The sequence below is a fragment of the Tamandua tetradactyla genome, chromosome 6 (genome assembly GCF_023851605.1).
Source record: "Tamandua tetradactyla isolate mTamTet1 chromosome 6, mTamTet1.pri, whole genome shotgun sequence".
Lineage (NCBI taxonomy): Eukaryota > Metazoa > Chordata > Mammalia > Pilosa > Myrmecophagidae > Tamandua > Tamandua tetradactyla.
Window position 1 is genome coordinate 133,213,695 of NC_135332.1, and position 20,455 is coordinate 133,234,149.

General features: G+C 39.3%; 1 protein-coding gene, 1 long non-coding RNA gene and 1 pseudogene across 5 annotated transcripts in view; 1 reads left to right on the forward strand and 2 right to left on the reverse strand.

Moving 5' to 3' along the window:
• Positions 1–2,514: 2,514 nt before the first annotated feature.
• On the reverse strand, positions 2,515–3,567 carry LOC143688829 (uncharacterized). The gene is made up of 2 exons (XR_013178336.1): positions 3,421–3,567; positions 2,515–3,007 (listed from the first exon to the last, which is right to left on the reverse strand). It is a non-coding gene; the product is annotated as an uncharacterized LOC143688829 (long non-coding RNA).
• The window catches only part of OSGIN2 (oxidative stress induced growth inhibitor family member 2), a 37,058-nt gene continuing 19,719 nt past the window's right edge, over positions 3,117–20,455 (forward strand). For 3 of the 4 annotated variants that reach the window (XR_013178334.1, XM_077167165.1, XM_077167164.1), the window contains exon 1: positions 3,901–4,008. Coding sequence is in view for 2 of the 4 variants with exons in the window: in XM_077167165.1 (XP_077023280.1) it covers positions 3,965–4,008 (44 nt within the window). In the remaining 2 variants the exon portion in view is untranslated. Of the gene's footprint in view, positions 3,239–3,900; positions 4,009–20,455 lie in introns of those variants that run through there. The other variant, XM_077167166.1, reaches the window with a different exon arrangement.
• On the reverse strand, positions 10,953–13,037 carry LOC143688826 (la-related protein 7 pseudogene; annotated as a pseudogene).

Sequence of the window (20,455 nt, forward strand, 5' to 3'; positions counted from 1 at the left end):
AGCCCAGACCTTATGACTTCCAGACCAGATATTCAGCAGGCTTTACTGGAATAGAACATTTGCCCAGGGAGATGTACAAAGACTTTATGTAATGCTAGTACATTCTAAACATATTACATAACGTGCCTCAACACATTTCTCTTAAGGAGATAATGAGCTAAACGTTATTTAAGAAACCACTGAAGTTCAACAAATATTTATCGAGTGCTAATTATGTATTAGGCACTGTTCCAGATATTAGTGTATAAAACAAAAAACGCTCTTATTGACTAACATTCTATAGAGGGAAAATAAGCATTAAATAACAGACACAATAAGTAGGCAAAGTATATAATATGTTAGAAGATGATAAACGCTATGATTAAAAAATAAAAGTAGAGCAGTATAAGTGAGATTGGAAGTGCCAATTTGGGCTTTGGAGGGCAGATTGCAATTTTAAATAGGGTGATTGGGGTCAGCCTCACTGATGAGATGATATTTAAGTAGATGCTAAGGAGGTGATGAAGTTAACCATGTGGGTATTATGGGTACAGCCAAACACAAAAATCCTAAGGAGAGAGCTTGCCTGGCATGTTTGGGGAACAGCTTGTGGGGACAGAATAGTTAAGAGGTGAGATGAGACCCATAAGCTTGTCTGTGTGTGTAGGAGGCTTATGACCATTGAATTAAATTTATCAATGAAATAAAACTATGAATTTTCTATTTATACTGTAACTAAATATTAAAAGGTCAAAGAAGTGAGTGAAGTTCTTTCTCAGGCTTTTTGGAAGTTTTTATTTGCTTGATTCTAAAAAATACTTTGTAGAATTTTACTTCTAGGAAATGTTAAAATATACATATTGTTGATAATAATGAAAACTAACACTCATTTTCAGGCACTATGATTAAGTGTTTTATGAACAGTTTTTCATTTAATATCCCCACCAATGAAATAGGTTCTATTATCCTCATTTTGTAAATAAGTTATCAGAAACTCAGAGGTGCCAAGTAACTTACCCAGTATCACACAGCCTAGTACAGTGAAGATTCCAATAGAGTTGGTCCTTTTAGCCATTATATAATTTAATGTATAGAACCCTGGTACATCATATACCAAGATCTGTTCAGTAAGGATTCTACAACCAAGTGAAAATAGAAGCCTAGAAGGTACCATTGGCTGGGAAGGCTAATAAGCTCCCACCCTAAGATGTACTATGGGGGCACTGAAAGGAGGACAGGTTCTAGCATGCAGGTGGGGGATCTGACACTCTCCTGACTTTTGGAGTACGTACGAATTTATACTCCTACTAGCAGTGTATGGGTGTCTCCCTACAATCTCATCAACCTTGAGTTTTATATTTAAATAAGAGCTCTTCTACAATTTCAAAATAAAAATAAAAAAACTCTTGATATGCCCCATCTGCTCTAAGAAAAATTTTCTATGTAGTCATTGTTGTCTGATTTATCACAAAATACTTTCAAGGGTAAGCCATAAGAAATGTAGACAGTTCATAAGGTTAAATATAAACCTAATTAACCTTAAAATCTGATATACCCACTTTATTATTTGATTTTAAATTACAGCAAGAAAATACAAGATGAAAACAAAGCCATAAAGTGTTTATAGAAGGTACTGTTTTAGTTTGTCAAATGCTGCTGGAATGCATTCCACCAGATATGCAATGGCTATGAAAAAGGGAATTTATTAAGTTACAAATTTAGTTTTAAGGCCATGAAAATGTCCAAACTAAGGCATCCACGAAAAAGATACTTGACTCAAGAAGGATCAATTTCTGTCCCAGGGGAAGGCACTATGGCCAGCATCTGCTGGTCCTTGTTTCCATTCTGTTGCTTCCAGCTTCTGATGCCAGTGGTTTACTCTCTAAGCGTCTGTGGCCCTCACTTAGCCTTCTGGGACATAACTCTTGGTCCTAGTTTGCTTAGCACTTTATGGGAAGGCATACGGTGACATCTGCTGGGATCTCCATCTCCAAACATCTGTGTCTAGGCCCCTGCTCTTTCTATCCGCACTCCAAAAATTTCCAAACGTCTGTGTCTCCACTGACTCTGAGCTTTCTCCAAAATGTTTCCCCTTTTAAAGGGCTCTAGTAAACTAATCAAGATCCACCTTGAATGGGTTGTGTCACATCTCCATCCAATCAAAAGGTTACACCTGCTTTTAGGTGTGCCACGTTTCCACGGAAACAACCAAATCAAGAGATCCCACCCTACAATACTGAATCAGGATAAAGAGCATGGCTTTTCTGGGGTACATAACAGTTTCAAGTCAGCACAGGCACCTGTAAATTAAGTATTCTTACAGTTTTAGATAGTATTTAGGTCGTATTGATTGGCTTGGCATACCTTCGGTTTCCTTAAAAGAATAACATTATGAATATGAATACAACAGTAACCATGTTCTTTACTTTCAGAAACAGCATTGACGTAAATGAACGTGTCAAACTGCCAACAGTTCAACGAGAAAAATAGAACTTTTAAGATGGTAAAGATGTTTTTAGAATGTATAATCTAAAATGACTGCAGATTGTAAGTTTATTCAATGACTACATTCAGTAAAACATAACAGCACATTTAAAAACACTTTAAAAAGATAAACTTACAAAATTACAATTACTTTTTCAAAGGTAATTGGGGCAGGATGAACGGGTGGTTGAGGTAGAAGGCTCGCCTTCCATATAGGAGACCCGGGTTCGACTCGGGTTGGATTCCCCGACCATACACCCGCTTCGGGCTCCCCCCGCCCCTACCGCAAAGTAATTGGGGCATATGGGGAAGGGATAGAAAGAAATCTCTGTAGAGAAATAGATTCAGTCTCTTCTACTTTTTTTCCTTTAATTTTTGACAAGCTCCGATTAGGGAAAGTCATCTTTAAGTTCTTTTCTAACTCCTAGTTGCATCACAAACACCTGGAGAGAATTAAAAAACACACGTTCCTTCCCGTCTTCCTCCCCCCATGGTTTGGGGAGGTGCTGAGCTCCTGGACTTATTCGTGGATATTTGAGAGCCACTTAAAAAAAACAAAAAACAAAAAAACGAAGCTGACTTCATTCAGGAAGCCGGATTTACACAATCAGAACCTCTGGGGGTGGGGCCCAGGCAAGGGCGGTTTGGCAAGTGTCCTCCCCCCCCCCCCACCTCCCACCTCCCGCCCCTCGGGCACTGGGATGCTAGGTCAAGAGCGAGAAGCATCCAAAGCTCTGGGTGATTGCTCTCCGGCAGCGCAAGGAAATGCGTGAAGGTGGGTTCCCAGGTGCAGGGACTGCAGCCTCTCCCGGGAGTAGTCGGCGGGAAGCAGGCACTGGCGGATTCAGGCGACACCGCGGCGCTCGGATCGCGGAGACCGCGCCGTATGCAGGGATTTCCCCTGCGCCGTCCCGCCGGCTTGGGTTAGTGGGTTTTCCGTTTCCCTCGTCACTCTACCCTTTCGGCGCGCATCCGCCGGCCGGCCTCGCGAACGCCCCCTTGCTGCGTGGAGCCTACGGAGGCTCAGGCCCTGGTTCCCGGCCGCGAATCCAGATGACCGGCAGACCTCGGCCCCCGGCCCGCGCAGCCGCCGCTCCGTCAGGCCCGGCCCCTCACCCGGGCCTCGGCTCCACCAATCGCGGGCCTCGTCCGCATCCGCCGCACCTGCGAGGAGGAGCCCGTGCGCCGCCGCCGCCGCCGTCGCCGTCGCCGCGTCCCCGCCCCGCTCCGCCCCCCTTCGCGGTTCTCCGAGTTCCCCAGCCGCCGGCGCCCGGCGCCCAGCGCCCCACAGGCGAGAAGCGGAAGCCGCTACCCGTGGGGCGAACTCCCGGGCGCCTGAGCCCGGCCATTCGCTGATCCGCCTCTTCAGGGCAGCCGCGGTCACGACGCGGCGCCCAGGCGCCCTGCGCGCCCCACGACCCGGAGAGAGCGGGCGCCCGGAGCAGGCAGCCCCGTCGGGGGAGGCAGCGGCCGCGCTCGGGCGCCCGGCGCGCATCGCTCCATGCCGGTGTGGTGCTGCCGGTGCTCCCTGGCCGGTCATTTCAGGTGACTTCTCCGTAGGGGAGAGGTAGGGTAGACAGGAGTGGAGACCGCCGGGTCGGGATCTGAAGAGGCCGGGACGGTCCAGCGGAGCGGGTCAGGGCCGGGCCCGCGGTGCGGGCGAAGGCCGGGGCAGCAGCGTCCTCCCGCCACTCCTGCGGTTTTCCTGCTCCATCACCCCTATTCGGAGGCGTTCGCTCCTGGGAGCCCTCCTCTGTTCCCCCTCTTTCCTCGACTGGACCGTACCAGTCACGGGACTGCGAGATCCGCTAGGCCCAGAGCGAGTCAGTTAAGGAGAACTGAGACTTCAAACTACAAAGTTTTAGTAAAGGGTTCCACCACTAAGGGCTTGTTTTTCTGATTTTTATTACTGAATAAAATAAAATCTAATAACCGAAGTTACTGGATTGAAGGAAGATAGGGAACTACTTCAAGCGTGAGAATGTTGTCCAAAATAGATTTAGACTGGTTAACAAGATAACATGTATATTGTAGAAATTTGAAGAACTGGCGATTTTAGACTTAGATTATGGGTAAAATTTTTGGAGGTGGTAAGAATAATACATTTTAGAATATAAGTGAACCTGCGTTCCAGATCTAGCACATAATCGACCCTTCGTCATTATCGGGAGAATGACGAAAGACACTTGAAACTGGGGTTTCAACGTGGGTTTTTAACGTGGGGTGAATTTCTCTGAGTTCAGTGAAGACTTAGATTAGTAAATTACCTTGCTTTAACTTTATGAATTTACAGAATAATGACGCAGAAAAACTTCTTTATTGGTAAAACATGAAAGTAATCAAGTTCTTAAATTGCGATTCATGGATAAAATTTAGGTGGTCCACGAACTTAGATGAAGAAAAGGATATTATTTTCCCTAAACTTGAACTGAAAACTAACATTCCTTCAGTAATGACTATGGGCAACAAATCACTGTAATGTTTATGACTTTGACATTAGTAGAAATCATAAATTTCATATCACAACATTACACTTGTAGGCATTCAGAAATACTGTATGTATCATTTCTTCAGAAGTACAGTAATTACTCATTGTTGAACTTGTTATTTAATGCAATAGAGAAGCAGGTAGACATCAAGTTTATTTTTTGTAACTCTAGTGTGTTAATATAATTGATTTCCTTGTACATTCGTGTACATTCTCTCCTCTCTCTCTCTCTCTATATATATATATAAATATAAATATATATTAAAGTTTATTAAGAGGGGAGAGTACATATTAGGTTAATGCAGGTGTGCCCAAGGACGGGACATGTGCTTGAGTGGGTTGGGTTTTGCTGGCTTTATAGGAAGTCTTGTAGGTAACAAGTTTCTATAGTAACCTTTGAGTACTAGGTGTGGTCTTTGTGCAGGTTCCTATAGTGGTCTTTGGGTGCAGGGGCTTTCTTTGTTTTAGGAGCATATAGTTAGCAGATTTCATTGTTTGTTGCCACATACCTTAAATTTGTCTTTGAGCAAATGGTTAGCAATCTTTATGACTCTATGCTTTCTATCATTAACCAGGAATTTGCTTTGGGCCCAGAATTGTACAAGCTTTTATGGTTTGGGAAGGTTTCAGTGGTTTTGGGGTTTAGGGAGATTTTTTTTTGTCCCAGGAAGTTTGCAGCTCTAGTTCTTTTGAAACTAAATAAGAAACAAGGAATTTGCAGTTGTCTGTTAACTCTTCCAGAGTTGAATAGAAGACCTGGGATCACAACCTTGATGCCCTATTCTAACCTCCCTCAATTTCCCCCCTGAAAGAGGAGAACACCCTTAATCTTAAGGGGTGCTGAGGGACAAAGGTCCATTTTCTGAAATTTCTTCCTGCTGTTTTAAGGGCCCTAGACCCTACCTGCAAGGGTGTAAAACTTTCTCTGTTCTAGTAAGAGTGAGGATAGGCTGGTCCTGGTCTGGAACAGCTTCATATTCATGGGTAAACATGAGTTTACTGTGGAATGCTTCCAGTCTGCTGGAAACAAATTTGACAAGAAGGTTAAATATACATGGGCCAAAGATAAGAATGAGATGAAAAGGAACTAAGGGGCCTAGAAAAGGGAGGACCCAAGTAATTAGATGAGATAGATGTGGAAAAGGATTCCAGTCACCTTTACCATTGTTTTTAATTTGTTGGGATTGTTCCCAAAGGTCTCTTATGTGTTCTTGAATTTCATCTGAGTGGTTGACATAAAAGCATCCCTCTCTATGTAAGAAGAGGCCAGTTCCTCCTTGTGCTGCAGTGAGCGCATCTAAGGCGTGTCTCTTTTGGAGCATCACCGCTGCTAGGGATTCTGTCTGGGTCTAGAGGAGACCTAGAGTTTGTTCAGTGGATTCCACACTATCCGTGAGCTCTAAGGAGAGGTTGGGGTGGAACTGGTGGCTGGTTAACAAGTCCTCCTACACAGAGTCCAGTGGTTGCGAGTGTGGTGCTTAGGAAAAGAGGGATTAGGAGAGGTAATGCACCTTTTGGTCAGGAGAACACTGTAAAGGAGGGAAGAGAAATTGGATTGGAGTCTGGTAAATAGGATAATTCTGGGCTAGCATAAGCTAAAGAGCAAGCGCCAGTCCAGTTGCTGGGTAAAGTTAGGTAGGTATTAGTTCCTCAGAGAAAGAATAATCCTTCCTCAACTTTGAGGGTGACATCAAATTATAGGATAGCTAGATGCCTGCAGATTGAAGTAATGCAGCCAGCTGGCTGCCCAAAACTGATTTGGGTTATTCCATAGGTATTTTTTCTTTTATTTGCCTCCCGGGCGTGAAGTCATATTTTGGAAAGACTCATCCAAATGGTAGTTATGGGTGACAGAAGAGGTGATGGTGCTTCCTGGTGTTCATAAAAAAGAATGTCAGGTGGCTTTTTATTTACCAGGTCATATTTATGAAGGGACCTGTTACTTTGGGGTCTCCTTTACAGTGCTGTTAAGTAGTAGTTTTCAGGAAGAACTTGGGGCTTGGCTTATTTTGGCAGAATTGGGTTCCATTCTGACAGTTAATCAAGGATTGGTCTAAGAAAATTTAGCAGTGAGGAAATAGTTGGGGTTGTTGCAGGAAGAAGGGTGTCCTGCTCTGGACTTTTCTCGGGCTTGGCTTTTAGGGCTTGTGTTCCCAAGTTCATCTGTTTGGGTTGATGTAAATTATAGATTTACACCACTTAGGTGGTATTTCTCCTAAGTATGGACCTCTGGTGAAATTTGATTTTATGCAAAAAAAGGAAAGTGGTGTTAGGAGCTGTTATTACTTTGGAATATATTGTTCCTATAACAGGAGGTATGGTAGTTTGAAGAGCTTTAAATTTGTCTGAGAGATAAGAGAGCACTCATGGAAAGGAATCTAGATGCCCCTTGTATAATGAGATAAACATTCTGTGTGTTAAGAGCTGGCAAAATGGAAAGGCTTGCAGTTCCCCAGTATGTTCTGTTGGCTGACCGAACTATAGTGGACTTAGAATTTTTAGGACACAGCCTACAATAGGACAGATTGAGGTGATGGGCAGTGTAACTTAAGAGGCCTTTTAGTGGGTGTTCAGATAGAATGTGGGGTGCAAGGAGTAATAGAGTACTAAAGAGAGATAGAGATCTGATTGTACTTAGCTCTGTTACTTACGAGTTTTAATCCATCTAATGGTTGACAGTTGTAGGATTCTTTCTGGTTAGGAGGTTCTGCTGGATCCTGGCTCAGGAGCTTGACCCTGGTCAGGTGAATCCAACTGGAGATGACATGTACTTTAGCTGGAAATGCAGGTCTTGAGGGTTAGTGTCTTACATGGAAGATGCTGCTCTCTTGGGTCTTTTGAAATTACTCCTGCCAGGCTCGCCAGAATATGTAACCGGTGCCCTTTGGCAGTGGTGCCATCTAATCCCTGATCCAGGTTCGATAGTCTCAAAACTGAAAGAATTTAGAGACAAGAAGGCCAGTAGGCATAAGTAGTAAAGTTTATTAAAAGAGAAGTTTGTTAAAAGGAGAGAGTACATGTTAGAGAGGTTAACGTGGGTGTGCCCAAGGGAGGAACACCCATTTTATGCATCTTTTATTTATGTATTTAATAGCATTATTCAGAAAGGGGCATGGATATATCACTAAATTGCACAAAGGGTGTAAGGCCGGAGAAGGTTCAGAGCTCCTATTGTAATAGACAGCAATCCAGCTTTGCCCAGCTTTTCACTAAGTTTTCTGTGAGTCTGTAAGTTTTGGATATTTTTAAAAGATGTTTTTTTATATACTAGGGTTGGATTTTAAGTTCTAGACAAATCTCTCTATTGGCTACTTGATTGTCAATGGTTTGAAAGTATCAGATTCACTTTGGAAAATTTTAGAAAACAAGTTCCCCCAGTAAAAACTTGTTAAGCTGAAACCACTGGGACCCAGATTTGCTTTTCAGAAAATACTGTCCAATAGACTTTTGGTACAATTGAACTCTGATGGATTAGTTAAGGATTTGGATCCATTCATTTCACACTAGATGGTGAATAAGATATACCTTGTACACGCTATTTGCAGAGGTTGAACACAAAGTATTTGCTATATTTTGATCTTGAGTGACAGAAAGAAAACAATAATCTATTAGCCAAAAGATAAAAAACTGTGGTTATTAAACCACAGTTTCATTGTGAAGGCAGCTCTGTTGTGTTTAAAGTTAAAACAAGCAAACAAAAACATTGTTTGCCAGCCTCTTCAGAAATAAGTTTCTAATTTACTAATGCTGCTCTTGGAGCAATTTCATTAGAAACAGTTTGTTTGTTTGTTTGTTTTTTGCATGGGCAGGCTCTGGGAATTGAACCCAGATCTCTGGCATGACAGGCAAGATGGCAGAGCTGCCATTGAACCACCCAGAAAGACACATATTTTAAAACAGGTTGTGACAACATCTGTATTTTAGATTTTGTCTAGTCTTTGAAAGGTTAGGTATTGTGAGAGAATTGCCCACTAACTTTCCAAAGGAGCAAACCTCATACTTCCTGTTCAGGAAGAAGTGTGTGTTGGCTTCATTTATGACTTCAGAACCATATTCTCAGGTGGTCATTTCAACTTGGTAGCAATTTAGGACTATGCTTTCAGAGATTAGAAATCTGGGGTAAAGCTCTTTATTTGAGTTTGAGTGATCATTTTAGAAAGTGTTGCTATGATGTGGGAGATACTGTTTTGTTCCAAATATGCCTGCACCATAGGCACAATTTATTTTGAAGCTTTGGACTTTAATGTTTCAGAAACAAAATCATCTTAAATTTCAATAGACTTCTTTTGAGAATTTGCAGAAAAATTTTTAATTAGTTTAAAAAATAGCAAAAATTAAAGATATGCCAAAATGGAGAATGTATTTGTATATTTTTGTTATACAAGGAAGTTGCAAGTCATTGTCCTATATAGAAAGAACTCTTATAAATAAGAAAATGACAGTACTGTAGGAAAATGGACAAGCAAAATGAAAAGGTAATTTACAAAAGAAAAAATATAAAACTAAAGTTATAAAAAGATGTTCTTTCTCACATGCTAAGTAACGCATGTTAAAGCAGTAATTAAATATGTTTTTCATCTGGAAGATTGGTAAACATGTAAAAAGAATAATATATAACATTGTCTAATGGTCATTCATATATAGTTAATATGTAAATTGATACACACTTTGAGAAACGCTACTTTTAAATATTTTCTCCCTGTTAACCTCTTCCTGTCTTAATTTTCTTCTCTTAATATTAAGTCTAGGTTTTTTTATTAAATTGCAAATTTAGAAAATAACTAGAATAATGATTTTTATGTGTTTTTTTGTTTGTTTAAAAAAAAGTCATGAGACTAAGACTACCATTAAAAAAAAAACTGCTAGACCTTTTTCACCTAAAATACAGTAGTGAGACAGTATCTAATTCTAATGAGTCCAATGAAATGGGTAAAATACTATCCTAGAAATTATGGTAATATCAAAATTCAGTAATAACATTAAGTGTAATATCAGTTAAATGACTGCAGTTAAACTAAAATGAAAACAATCAAAATTACTTTTAAAGAGCAAAAGTCTAGACCAATGTGTTGCTGTAGTTTTGGATGGTCAGGTGTCAGTGACTATGACAGATATTAGACCTGTAGGTCCCTGAATGATGCAGTTTGAAAATCAGGAGCAAAAGGGCCACCTGAGAATAAATGGAGCTTCAAATCTGCCTTTGCAGTATTACCATGTTGTAATCATTTTCCTTTCTTAGCTTGCTGATCTTTCTCTCAGTGGCTGGTGTTTCCAGTGCCCTTTCTTGAGCTTTCTTCTCAAAGTATTTAATCTGGTTGGAATGGAAGGTAGTCCTTCTAATTCTTTGTCCTCATCTTGTCCAAGTCTTGTAGAAGTTGTGCTTCTGATTTGTGAAGTTCTTCTGTAGACTTCACAGAGTTTCTTCTCCATTTCTGAGCAATAAGTTTCTTCCTCAGTTGAATTTCTCTCAAGTTGCATCACATTTTTTTTTTTTTGATAGCCCTCAGGTAAAATTTAAAGTTGATCTGAAGCTTCTTTTTTTTTTTTTTTTTTTTTTTATATTTTATGAGGGCATAAAAAGCCCTCAATACTTTAAACTTAACATTTTAATTGGAATAGTTCATATGGTCAGAAGCTTGGACATGAAAATTGTGTTAGAGTGAAATATTACATATACTTGTCTGTATAAATTGACATGAAAAGATATACAAGATATGTGAACTGCAAGCAAGTCATAAAATATTAAGCACAATTAAGAGTCCATGATTAGGGTTGGCCACGGTGGCTCAGCAGGCAGGAATGCTTGCCTGCGATGCCAGAGGACCCGGGTTCGATTCCCAGTGCCTGCCCAAAAAAGAGTCCATGATTAAAGTTGTAAATCATGTTTTCTTTTTAAATTATATATTCACGTAGTATTATTTTTTACAATTATATATTGCTTTTATAATTTAAAACAATGACAAAATTAATGATAATGTTGAAAACACATTTATTTACTAAATCAGTTTGAGGCTGATTTACACAAGATGATTTCAACAAATAAAATGTTTAATGAAAATTGTGGTATACAATGTACTTGTCTCTAGAAAAAAGTTTTATTTACAAGTTGAGGAATGAAGATACTTCTTTTAGTTAGATATAGGTCTTAGAACAATATTCATTATGCAGCACAACCATAATAGAAGTGGATTTCCTATGAATAGCTCAAGTATCCAGTGAAGCATTATAGGTGAGTCATAGTTTTCTCTTGTTCAATCATATTCAGAAAATCTAATGTGTTTACTTGCTTGTTGAGTCTTTGCCAGTCTAATCTTTTCAGCTTTGGTGATTAACTTCTCAGTGCCTCTTTTCTTTTCTCGAGGTTGATTAAGCTTGGCCTGCCTATCTACCAAAATCTTCTGCCAGTACCTCTGTTCATGATCACCAGAAAGGATCTCGAGTTTCCAGCTGTGTTTCTTTTTGATTTCCGTATATGTATTTATTACTGCTTCAGCATCCTCAGGAGTTTTAAATCTAGCATGGCATTCTGTATCTCCTTCTAGCATATCAACATAAACAACTTCTGAGATCGCTGCCAAAGTATCCCGGACTTGTTTTCTGCCAGGTAAGGGCTCAGTGCTGACAATCTTCACAATCACTCCACTCACAAACTGTGGTCCCATGGCATTAACTTTCTCCTGGGGGCCACATTCGTCATTATTTGCTTTTTCATTTCTCATTCCTGAATTATTAGGTATACCACGGTCTATTTCCATTTCAGATTCCAATTTTAGTTGGGATATTGTTTTTTTTAAAGAAGCCATGCTGGCCTTTTGTAGAGCTAAATATTCTTTTTTCAAATCCATCCATTCACTCTTTGATAGTACTCTTAGTGGTATAACCTCTTCTCCCATTTTGTGTCTCTCTTTGTGCTTTTTCTTATGCTTTCTTTTTGATTTTAAGAGGGATCCATCTTTTATATCTCCAGTTTCCTTTTCCTCTTCTGTAGAGAGTTCTAAATCTTTGTTTTCTTTAACTTCTGAAATTTCTTTTTTAATGCTTTCTTTTTGGGCTAGTTTCTTTACTTTTGATCTGGGAGCGAGGCATTCTGCATCTTCAGAGCTACTTTTTTTCCTTTTTTCTGTTCTGACTTCAGGTAAGCTGGATGCTTCAGCTTTTTCACGTTTTTTCTTTTTCTTTGAGGGTGGCTTTTGGGGTTCACTGATATCTACCTCGGAGCCCTCAGATGTGGTCCTGGATCTTTTAAGCTTACAGATGCTCTCATTGCTTGTGTCCAAATTTGCCTCTTTGGCTTGGACATTATCTTCCTTCTTCACTCGGCCTTTCTTCTTCTTTTTCTTTTTCTTTTCTTCAGGTACTCTGAGGACAGGAATGGGCTTATTCTTCACTGTTTTAGGAAATATTCCTGGCTTTCTTGGGGCTTCTTCTGGTGGATTGTTAAGAAACTCAATAGCTTTTGCTGCTTGTTCTTTTGTCTCAAATTCCACAAACGCAAATCCTTTTGGGTCTCCAGTAGATTTATAATGTGGGATGCTTATATAAACAACATTGCCACATTTTCCAAATACTCTTTCAATCCAGCTGTGATTAACATTTTTGGGAAGTAATTCCACATACACTGTCCGTTCATCCTCATCCTTTGGTCTTTCACCCAGGGGCTTTTTTCTCCTAATCCTGGTGCCTTCTAAATCAAGCTCTACAACAGCTGAGCTTTTCAATGCTCTGGCTATAAGTTTTCCATTGGTGGTCAATTTTTTCATTTTGTTAAATGACACGAGAAGCGATATATCTACATATCCATCTCTAGATTTTTCTATCTGCTCTCGGAGGAATCTATCCTTGTGAAGATTTGCATCTCCAAACCAGAAGTCCACTTGTTTAGCAATATCAGCAAGCACCTGTTTAACTCGAGATCGTTTCTTTTTTTCTACATCCTTTTTCTTTTCAGTGCTTTCCTCTATTGTCTTGTTTTGATTTCCATTTTCAGTTTCCATTTCGCTCCAGTTCGCAAAACAGAGGGTCAGAGACTACGTCCTTCTACCCTTTCCGCCTTCGGAGCCTTACAGTCGTGATGACTCGGGCGTCATACGATCTGAAGCTTCTTAATCTCATTTTCCAGCTTTGAATTTGTGAACTGCAATAATGCTTGCTCATTTTGGAGAACTTTTATTTGTCCGTTAACATCTTCACTCCTGCTTTTCTTCATGTACTTTCTTGTTTTTCTCTTTCCAGTCTTTTAGAGGAAATATTTAAGCTAAATACCATTGAGTTTGTTCAGATCAACTGTTAATTGACTAGGGGATCTCTATTTTCTGATTCCCTCTTGTCTAATATCAGGTTGTTGTGATCCATGTAAGCTTCTCTAAACTGATCAGGCAAATTTGTGATCTTTGGCACGGTTTCATATAGAGATTGTATCTGGTGCTCATTATCCTGCACAACTCATTTCACTCTTGCACTGGAGTGTTCAAGCAGTTTCATTCATTCCTTTGATTTTCACATGCTTTGCTGCCATCTCACAGTTTCTTGGGCAGTCACTTCTAGATTTTCCTGAAGATGAGTGTTGTTAGTCGTACCATCCATTATATCCTTTTGAAGTTGTTCTCCAATCATATTAAGATATTTCTTGCAGTAGTCACGTAAGATCCAAGAAGAAAGTCTCCTGCCCTCAAGTGTAAGTAACTGAGACTGTTCTTGATGGGAAACTATCATGATTCCATGGGATGTAAGTTTAGGGATCCCACTTTTCTGTTCTTTTATCAGAAGGTCTTTATTGTTGAGTGACGAGCTGTTTGGATTTGTATTGAGTGCTGTTAGACACAGAGTAATGTAATCATTTTCCTTTCTTAGCTTCCACCAGTCCTCAGGGGCTTCGTAGGCTGATGTCATTAGGCCAGTCTTCTCTGGTCTTTTTGATGTTCTTCCGCACAGGCAAAAATAACTTTGGCTAGCTCTTTTTGCCTCCCTATAATATGTTGGCACTATAAGAACTACCATAGCTGTACATATCAGGAGCTCCCAGGGAACTCCAAAGAGAACTGAGAATTGTCTCAGCCTTTTGGACATGAGCAGAGCACCACAAAGTGCCATCACTTTGGTGGCCATCAGCAGGCCCTCCTTGGCTCCAGAGATTGCCAGAACTCTGCCTTTGAGTGCCAGTATCCTGTTAGCCACAACTGACTCCTCAGAATCCTGTGAATGGTGCCCTCTCCAATGCAAACAATTACCTGGCAATCAGGATACACTGTCCGTTGGGCAGGGGGAGGGGGAGACCAGCAAGGTTTTATAAAGAGGGCTCTGTAACTTTGTTCCTCCCTCTGTACAAATAGAAAATAGTATTAATGGTACTGTGTATTGAGGAAAGAGAAAATGCCTGATGGCAGTCATGGGAAACCAGTCTATGAACTCTGGCTTCTGTGTACCCCTCGGTAGACTTAACTTAATATTTAAGAATAGGGTAACTGATTCTGCATGTATGTTAAATGCTGCTCTTTGGTGTTTCCTAAAATGTAAGTACATATTTTCCAATTGGTGCCCTCAAATTAAGGAAAAGTAGATTTAATTTTTTGTTACAATAAATACTTAACTAGAATGCACATTCATCTAATTAGGTATTGAAAGTGGGAATTTATACTATTCCTGGTCCTCTGATACAGTGTGTGTATTCTGGACAGCATGTATAGCAATTCTAAATTTATAATTTAGGCTTTACAGTTTTTGGAAAGCATAGTTAACTAGTTTAGTAGGCCTCTGTTTCATTTTGGCTTATGTAAAACCAGTGAACAAGCTTTTTGAGATTTTTTTTCATGCTTGTCTTGATTCATAGTTTTTCAGATTTCTGTGTTGAACCAGTATTAAATTTAATAAATAGCATGCGGGATTATTACAAATGTTTTGCCACACAAATAATAACAATGACTACTAGAAAATCAGAGCAAATTACCAGTACTATGTAGAGAACTGATATAAGCTAAACATTATCTTCTTTAATATACCTGAGTCCTGGAACATAGTAGAGTCAAATTGTTTGAGGCCCACCAAAAAACTACTAGAGCTAATAAACAAATTCAGCAATACTGCAGGAAACAAGATCAACATATGAAAATCATTAACGGTGAATAATCTGAAAATGAAATTAAGAAATCAATTCCACTTTTTTAGTGGAATCAATTTTTTAGTGGCATCAAAAAGAAATATATAAATTAACACACACACAAAAAGTTAAGTTTTATGTGCCAAAAACTACAAAACATCATTGAAAGAAATTAAAGAAGACCTACATAAATGGAAAGAAACCCCATGTTCCTGGATCATAAAATGTAATATTCTTAAAATAAAAATATTCTTCAAATTGAAATATAGATTCAGTGCAGTAACTAAATCCCAAATGCCTCTTTTGCAGAAATTGATATGCTTATCCTGAAATTCAGGTGGAAATGCATTAAATCCAGAATAGCTAAAAAAAATCTTGAAAAATAACAAAGTTGGAGGACTCTGACTTCTGGTTTTAAAATTTACTACAGAGGAACACTAATCAAAATAATGTGGCACTGCCATAAGAATAAATATGGAGATCCATAGAGTAGAATTGAGTCCTGAAATAAGTCTTTACATTTTTGGTTAATTTATTTTTCACAAGGATGCCAAGATAATGGAGAAGAACAATATCTTAAACAAGTGGTGGTGGTTCAACTGGATATCTACATGGAAAAGAATGAAGCTGGACCCCTACCTATTACTATATACAAAAATTAACTCAGGAGCAGTGTAAAGGAGAAGAGATGAGAATGACTTTTGGACCAACCAAAGCCTGGGTGCTGCTGCATCCTCACATCCATCACCATCGTCCCACTGCCATTACCATTGTGCCTGAAAGAATGCATGCTGGTTTGAAAGGATGTATGTCCCCTAGAAAAGCGGTTTCAATCTAAATCCCATTTCATTAAGCCAAATGATCCCTATTCAATACTATATGGTTTAATCTGTAATTCAATCATCTCCCTGGAGATGTGATTCAATCAAGAGTGGTTGTTAAGCTGGATTAGGTGACGATATGTCTCCACCCATTTGGGTGGGTCTTGATTAGTTTCTGAAGTCCTATAAAAGAGGAAACATTTTGGAGAATAAGAGATTCAGAGAGAGAAGAGCAGAATAACATAGCCACGAGAGGCAGAGTCCACCAGCCAGTGAGCTTTGGAGATGAAGAAGGAAAATGCCTCCTGGGGAGCTTCATGAACCAGGAAGCCAGGAGAAGAAGCTAGCAGATGACACTGTGTTCGCCATGTGCCCTTCCACTTGAGAGAGAAACCCTGAACTTCATCAACCTTCTTGAACCAAGGTATCTTTCCCTGGATGGCTTAGATTGGACATTTCTATAGACTTGTTTTATTGGGACATTTTCTCGGCCTCAAACCTGTAAACTAGCATCTGATTAAATTCCCCTTTTTAAAAGCCATTCTGTTTCTGGTATATTGCATTCTGACAGCTAGCAAACTAGAACAGAATGTATCCTAAAGGAGATAAAGCCCAGGTGAAGGTCACATCACAGAGAAGATTGCAAGATTATCTGCTAAACCTGTACCTCCAAAGCCAGAGCCCAGACCTAAAATGAAACCTATAAACTAGGAAGAGAAGTTACGTAAAGGAAAAAAGGGTAGCTGATGTTGGCAAGTGTCCTAGTTTGCTAGCTGCCAGAATGCAACACACCAGAGATGGATTGGCTTTTAATAAAAGGGGATTTATTTTGTTGGTTCTTCAGAGGAAAGGCAGCTAACTTTCCACTGAGGTTCTTTCTTACGTGGAAGGCACAAGATGTTCTCTGCGGGTCTTCTTTCCAGGCCCCTGGGTTCCAACAACTTTCGCCGGGGTGACTTCTTTCTGCATCTCCAAAGGCCTGGGCTGAGCTGCAAGTGCTGAGATGAGGAATGCCGAGCTGCTAGGCTGTGCTACATTGCGTTCTCTAATTTAAGCACCAGCCAGTTAAGTCAAACGTCACTCATTGCAGCAGACACGCCTCCTAACCGACTGCAGATGTAATTAGCAACAGATGAGGTTCACGTACCATTGGCTTGTGTCTGCAACAACAAGACAAGGTATGCTCACCTGGCCAAGTTGACAACTGAATCTAACTAACACAGGAAGAATGGAAATAACCCTGCAGAAAATGGAGATGCCAAAACAGACTAGGCACAGAAAGCTGAAGGTACTGGAGATGCTGAGTTAAGTATGTGGATTTTTGATAACTGTGTACTTTGGGTAACTGTACAGTTTGAAATTTTTTATCAAGTTTTATTAAAAGGAACATTTTTTTTAAAGCTATATTGGTATCCCACAGAAGACTTCATTGTTTTTTGGGGAAGGAGCATGTGTCACTAATAGAATGTCTTTTTCCCTTCTAGTTTTGAGAGATTTCCTCTTTGCTCCTAGGAGAAGGGATTCCTCAGTGTTAACACACATTAACCATCTTAGCACAAACGCCTTGTGTGGAAAACTAAAATTTGTTTATATGTCCTCATGACCTCTTCTCCCTCTCTGCTTTCAGCATAAATTTGACTCTTTAGACCCAGAGGCCTGACCCCCAAAAATTGGTACCAGAATGTCAGGCAATCTGGGCTTTCTAGTGATGCCATTAAGGTGGTAAACTGATAATTCTGCCATTTTCGTTTCTTGAAAGTTGATATTGGCCCATGAAAAATTGTTAGCATGCTAAATGTGAAATGTCAATCTTCACTTTAAACTTTCCTTCTTCAGAACATCAATTGAAGACTTCATTAGGTATTCTGATTTTGGTAATTGATTGAAGAAGGGAGTTTGAAAGTTGTATACTGTTAATGATTTTGTGCCCATGTCCTGCCTGAAATACCAGGATTGTTTATGAAAAAATATCTTTAATAAAGCTGTATGCAATTTGGCTTGAAGAGAAAAATAACTCAAAATGGATCAAAGACCTAAACCTAACAGCTAAAACTATAAAATCTTAGAAGAAAATATAGGAGTAAATTTTTGTGACCTTAAATTAGACAGTGGTTTCTTAGATTTGACATCAAATGCACAAGCAACAACCAAAAAAGTAAATTGGACTTCATCAAAATTAAAATTTGTCCTTCAGAGGACACCATCAAGAAAGTGAAAAGACAACCTTGCAACTCAGTTATCTGAAAAGCAACTTTTATCCATAATATATAAAAGCTTTTACAGCTCAATAGTAAAAGGACAAAGAATGGGCAAAGGACTTGAATGGATGTTTCTCAAAAAAGGATCTATAGATGGCAAAAAAGACAGATAAAAAGATGTTCCACATCATTAAGGAAATGCAAATCAAACCACCATGAAATGCCACTTCATACCCACTAGAACGGCTAACATAAAAAAGATTGATAGAAGGTGTTGTGAAGATGCAGAGAAATTGAAACCCTCACATATTGCTAGTGGGAATGTAAAATGTTATAGCTACCTTGGAAAACATTTTGGTAGTTCCTTGAGATGTTAAACATAGAGTACCTATGGCCCAGCCATTGCACTTCTAGGTATATACCCAAGAGAAATGAAAATGTACGTCCACATAAAAACTTGTGCATGGATGTTTATAGCACTATTCTTCATAGTAACCAAAAAGTGGAAACAGCCCAAATGCTTATTAGCTAATGAATGGATAAACAAAATGTGGTATGTCTATATGAGGAAATGTTATCCAGCAATAAAAAGAAATGAATTACTGATACCCAGTACAACATGGATGAACATAAGAAAATGTGCCTTTCAAATCAGACACAAAAGGTGACATATTGTATGAGGTGTTCCGTTTTTATGAAATATCCAGAACAGGCAAATTAGGAGAGAAAGAAAGTAGATTTGTGGTTTTCAGAGACTGGTGTGAGGGAAGAATGGGGAGAGACTGCCAACATCTTTTGGGGATGATAAAAATTTTCTGGAATTAATGGTAATGTTTGCAGAATCTTGTGGGCATGGCGACGTCTGCTAGCTTTCTCTCCAGGCTTCTTGTTTCATGAAGCTCCGCCCCCCCATCCCCGCAGGGGCTTATTCTTTCTTCTTCTCCAAGGATCTGAGGCTTCATGGGCTCTCATGGTTCTCCTGGCTCTGAGGCTTTGTCCAAAATGTTTCCTCTTGCAAAGGATTCCAGAAGACTCACCTGGAATGGGTAGAGTCACATCTCTGTCTAATCACGAAGTTAATACCCACAATTGAGCCTGCCACATCTCCACTGAGATAATCTAATGAAGCCCTCAACCTACAGACCTGAAAAGGGATTAAAAGAAACAGCTACCTCCACAAGATAGATCAGTATTAAAACATGGCTTTTCTAGGGTACATAATCCTTTCAAACCAGCATATATGGTATATGGATTATAACTCAATGTTCTTGTAAAAAAAAACAAAACATTTTTTTTCCAAACATTTCCTTAACATACCTTGGTTTAAGGCCTGAACAGATGACCTATTATCTTACTGATGTTTTTGAGCTCTTGAAAACTTTGCCTTTCTTCATTACCAGGAACCCAATAGGGGATAGTTTATTTCTAATGGTCTTTACCTCAAGTTATTTTTTCTTCATTTTAATTATAAACTGATTGTTTGAGAAGACAAATACAATGTCATGAAAGGTAATTGTTCATAAAATAGCCATATAATAGCTATGATAAAATTCTGAAGCTTGTCAAAAAATATTTCTTGAGACATCTTGACCTTAAAAATTAAGTGCCTCATAAGTTTTGTGGAACTCATTGAGTTCTACTCTGAGTAATTGGAGTTTCTTTAAGCCAACACTCTCTTAATGCTAAATCTAGTGAGTACTGTTCTGTATTAGGCATGGTTTGTCTTAAGGAATTTGAATATCAAGTATTCATTTTGCAGCACTTATATGTAGATTAAGAAACTGGTCAAAGCATTTTAGCTCATTAGGTTTTGTGTATAAATCAAATGTGAGTTAAGTGCTGAAATGCCTTCATTCACAGGCACTCTCAAAGGTTCATCAGTTTGAGAGTGTTCAGGATATCAGAAATTTAAGTTTCATCTAATTTACCAAATATTTCACATTAAAAAAAAAAACTGGGGATATGCTCAAATTAACTCTTAACCTTAAGCATATCCCCAGTTTTTTGTGTGTGTGTGTGAAATGTTTAAGGTTTGAAGAAGTAAACATCTCAATACTTGCCAAAATCTTAGTGATCATTTTTATTAATTATTTCACAGGTTATACATAGAAGCAGCAGTGTTTTGAGGTAGGATGTCTGGGAGAGTCTGAATATGAAGCTGTATCTCCTGAGAAAGAATCATGGCCGTTGTAGCAACAACAACAGTGATAATAATCAAAGTAGGCCTAGAAAGGAAAAAGGATTTTAGTCAGAAACATCTAAAGGGAGCTAAGGAAGCTGAACATAGAAGAAAAACTAGGGACAGGCCTTGGTATAGTACCAAGGAACAGAAGCAGGAAGGCAGCTGGTACACTGGTACTCCAATCAGATGTGATTGGAGACAGTAGTTGAT